The sequence below is a fragment of the Grammomys surdaster genome, unplaced genomic scaffold (assembly GCF_004785775.1).
Source record: "Grammomys surdaster isolate TR1022 unplaced genomic scaffold, NIH_TR_1.0 164, whole genome shotgun sequence".
NCBI lineage: Eukaryota > Metazoa > Chordata > Mammalia > Rodentia > Muridae > Grammomys > Grammomys surdaster.
The window spans coordinates 1,257,332-1,261,751 of record NW_021604612.1 but is presented as its reverse complement, the minus strand read 5'-3'; the positions used below and the strand labels follow the sequence as shown (position 1 = coordinate 1,261,751).

At 51.2% G+C, this 4,420-nt stretch overlaps 1 protein-coding gene across 1 annotated transcript in view; it reads left to right on the top strand.

Moving 5' to 3' along the window:
* Positions 1 to 4,420, top strand: part of Sgsm1 (small G protein signaling modulator 1) — a 69,668-nt gene that overhangs the window by 58,569 nt on the left and 6,679 nt on the right. Inside the window, exons 22-23 of the mRNA XM_028765431.1 lie at positions 549 to 645; positions 2,631 to 2,798. Of these exons, the coding sequence (XP_028621264.1) occupies positions 549 to 645; positions 2,631 to 2,798 (265 nt within the window). The remainder of the gene's footprint in view (positions 1 to 548; positions 646 to 2,630; positions 2,799 to 4,420) is intronic.

Sequence of the window (4,420 nt, the reverse complement as noted above, 5' to 3'; positions counted from 1 at the left end):
GAGAGAGGGAGGGGCAGGCAGAGGAAAGACAGACAGAAAGACAGACAGACAGACAGACAGACAGGCAGATAGACAGAGACAAAAATGAAAGACAGAGCCAGGGAGAGCCAGGAATGTGGCCTAGCACAAGGTAAAGGACCAGAGTTCAGATCCACAGCCCTTGTGAAAGCTGAGCACGGTGGTGTGCTTTTGTAAGCTCGGTACTGGGGAGGCGGAGGTGACAGCTGTGTGGCTCTGTGTTCCCAGCAGCCATGCACAAGAGTTCTGTTTTCTCTGAATCCTCACCAACACTTACTACTGTCTGTCATTTTGGCTTCCGCCATCCCAGTGGGTGCAAGATTGTCTCTCGTTCTCTGACTTGCTCTCCCTGACCTTGAGCGGGCCCTAGGCTGGCCACTGTAAATGCTCTCTGGAGAGACACCTATACCCTTTGCTCGCTGTTAACTGCACCCGGCTGCTGAGAGCCAACTGGCAGGCAGGGTGGGTGCACAGCACCATGGATCCCACTGTCCCCTCTGGGATTGACAGACCTGCCCTCCCTCCGACAGATCCTGGACTCCGAGCTCTTTGAGCTGATGCATCAGAACGGTGACTACACCCACTTCTATTTCTGCTACCGCTGGTTCTTGCTGGATTTCAAACGAGGTACAGACTCCATCTTGTCCCCAGACTCCTTGTCATAGAATTTCTTGGGTGAGGAAGGGGGGCATGGGGAGGCTGACAGGACACCTGAGGGAAGGGCATCTATCTGTCTGTCATAGCAGAAGCCTTATCAAAAAGTGACTGTGCAGTAGGAACCATAAAATTCCCACCTCAGGGGATGGGGGATGGATCAGTCTGTACAAACAGGAGGACCTGAGTTTGAACCCCCAGCACCCACATAAGAGGTCAGGTGTGGCAGTCAGCATGACAGTAAGGGTGCTGGCCACCAGGCTGGAGGACCCGAGTTTGATCCTTGGAACCCACTTGGTTAAAAGAGAGAACCGACTCCCACAAGTTGTCCTCTGATGCCCACACTGAATGGATAACTGAAGAAATTTTAAAAGCCAAGTGCAGCCGTGCATGTCTGTGATGCAGGACTGGGGAGGCAGATGCAAGCTGGCCACAGGAGCTCGCTGACCAGCCAGCCTAGCCACATTGGTGAGCTCTGGGCTTAGAGAAGGAATTTGTCTCTTAAGGTGGAGCTCAATAGAGAAGGATAATGACATTAACACCAGTCAGTGCCTCCCTGGGCATGCATACACACGTGCACATGAACACACTCACATGTGCACATGTGCATACACATGCACACAAACACATGTGAACACACACACACACAGGTTCCTGTTTCATGGGTGAGAAAACTAAGAAGTCCAATAGGAAGCCACGAAGAGGGGAGCCAGGGTCCAAGCTTGGTTACATCCATCTCTGAGGACAAGTCCCTCCCATCTGCCTCCCTGCTTAGTACAGACCCAAAACTCTTGAGTTGTGGTGACTTCAAGCACATTTTACCCTGAGCCAGGTTGTCACCTCTGAAGGCACACCATTGTGCTAGTCTGGCATGAGTCCAGGAACATCTGGTGTGTTTGGTGGTATTAACCGCCCGTTCTACACTGTGCAGTGCTACTGACTACCTGATGCTCCCTTACTGCAACCATCAGGCCCTGTGAAAAGTTGAGGTGCAGAGAGGCTGGAGGGGGACAGCCCAGCCCACAGCCCCTGGCTGGTGTGTGAAAGGTTGCAATCCAAAGCCAGCTTACTGGACTTGGTAGTCTTGCTCTTAGGGAGTGGTTCTCAACCTGTGGGTTGCAGGGTCAAATAACCCTTTCACAGGGGTTACATAAACCATCTGAAAACACATATTTCTGATGGTCTTGGGAACTGAAAGTGCAGTATCAGCGCTGGCACCGATATTGACTTTTTATGCATACTGTTGTAAAAATCTAGCAATGTTGCTTACTGTTGTTATAGTAACACTGTTACCCGTGCTACACTGTGCTTCAAGACAAAGTTTCACGTTTGTAATGATAAATAAATATTTCACAATATATAATTACATATTTTTGTGATTAATCACTATGCTTTAATGATGTTCCATTTGCAACAATGAAAATACAGCCTGCATATCAGATACTTACATTGCAATTGGTAACAGTTGCAAAATTCCAGTTATGAAGTAGCAACAAAAATAATTCTATGGTTGGAAGTCACCACAACATGAGGGACTATATGAAAAGGCAGCATTTAGGAAGGTTGAGAACCAGAGTCCTATGGGCTCTGACATCTCCTTACTAGGCTGAAGCAGCAGCCAGCTTGCTTATATATGTATAGACCACTGAGAGCCATCTGTGAGTGCCCCTGGAGACAGAGAGGAAGTACCATAACAGAGAGCAGAGCAGAGCAGGGACAAGCCCATGCCAATCAAACCTACGCATGCTCAGAGTCTTCACACAGGAACCTTAGACCCAGGCCATCAGGATCGGATGACAGGGTCTGGGTCTCCTGCCTCCCCAGACCGGGGTTCCACCTGGTCTGGGACACTCAGCTAGGGAAGTGGGATGCTTGCAGGGAGGACTTGGGAGGACAGGCCCTGCACTCTGTCCTGGACCAACTCCTACGTATGTGCATGTGTTGTCGGTGTCCCGCAGAGCTGGTCTATGATGACGTCTTCTCCGTGTGGGAAACTATCTGGGCCGCTAAGCATGTGTCCTCCGCCCACTACGTGCTGTTCATTGCGCTGGCGTTGGTGGAAGTCTACCGAGACATCATCCTGGAGAATAATATGGACTTCACTGACATCATCAAGTTCTTCAATGGTACGAAGGGGCGTGGGTAGGGTGGGGCTACCTAGGGGCGGGGCTCCCCAGGGGCGGGACTCCCTGGTGGTGAAGCTTTCCAGGGGCGGAACTCCTGGGACTGAGCTCCCTAAGGGCGGGGCTTCTCAGGGGCGGGGCTCCCCAGAGGCAGGACCCCCCAGACGCCCCCCCCCCATGCCAGCAGCTTGGCAGATCCCAGTCACTCTTTTGCTTCCACAGCGCTGACTGCACAGTGCTGGTTCACAGCTTACGTGGGCATGCACATTTAACACTTGAGTGCTGGGACCTGAACCCGTGTCCTCAGCTTGCACAGCAAGGATCCTCATCCACCGAGAGTCTCCCTAGTTTCTGATGCCCCCTTGGCGCTCTATCAGGGGACCTGGTAGATCTCAACACGTCCCAGGTGTATTTTTCTCCAGGCTGAGGATCTGGGGCAGTGTCTGACTCCACCACTGGCCAGCTATGCCCGTTGGCGAGGGGCTGCCCTGTCTCTGAGCGTCTACTTTATCATCTGTGAAACACCAGGGTCTATCTCACTGGAGTTCATGAGTAGGGAAAGCCTGGGCACAGGATTGCTCTCGGAGATGGTGAGGAAACGACCTTGCCTAATTGTCATGTTCTGGGCCTCAGTTCTTCAGGGAGACAATGTTGCAAACACCTTCTCCCTCAAGGGAAGTCCAGAGAATTAATGATGATCTAAGAAAAAGCCCTTCACAGGTAGCTGTGCCCATGAGAGGCCCAGTAAACACAAGGCAATTGCGTTATCATTACCACTTGAGCACTAACCAAATACTAAAAACCAGGGCTGGATGGCCTCCCCCTCATAGAGCACTGGCAAGCACTAGGCCCTGGGCTTCACCTCAAAACTTAAAGACTAAAGAAAGTTCCGGACAAAGAAGAGATCCACCTGTGACCAACCTTGGAAACATTGCTAGATTCCTTTCTCGTCATCTCTTTTTGGGGAGCGGGGGTGGGGGGATAATTTTGGATTTTGGGTATCTACTACATTTTTATATTTAGGACTTTTTTTTTTTTTGATTTACCAGGAAGGTTGCAAAGGTACCAAACAGTGGTGCCCGCCTAGCTTCCTTCCTTTCCGTTGCTGCCTTACGGGGTTCTGGAATGTTTGATGCCAAAACTAAGAAATCAGCTTTGGCGGACTGTGAGTTTCACCTGCGCCAGAAACGAACCAGGATTTAGTGCTGTCGTTAAACACAGCATAAACACTCCTTGAGCTGCTGTGAGTCGGTTGCTAGAATATTTGCCCAGCATCTGTGAAGCCTGGCACGGCCACACCCATGTAAACAGGGTGTGGCAGTACACAACTGCAGTCCCACCCTGGAAATAAAGGCAAGATGATCAGGGATATCATATTTGCATTGTCTGACATCAGTTAGAGGTGGTTTGTTGCTTCTTGGCTGTTGTGAATAGACCAGCAGTGAGCATGGCCGAGCGAGTGTCTGATGGCCCAGCCAGTGTCTGACGGCCCCAGCCAGTGTCTGATGGCCAAACCAGTGTCTGATGGCCCCACCAATTATCTGATGGCCCAGCCAGTGTCTGATGGCCCAGCCAGTATCTGATGGCCCAGCCAGTGTCTGATGGCCCAGCCAGTGTCTGATGGC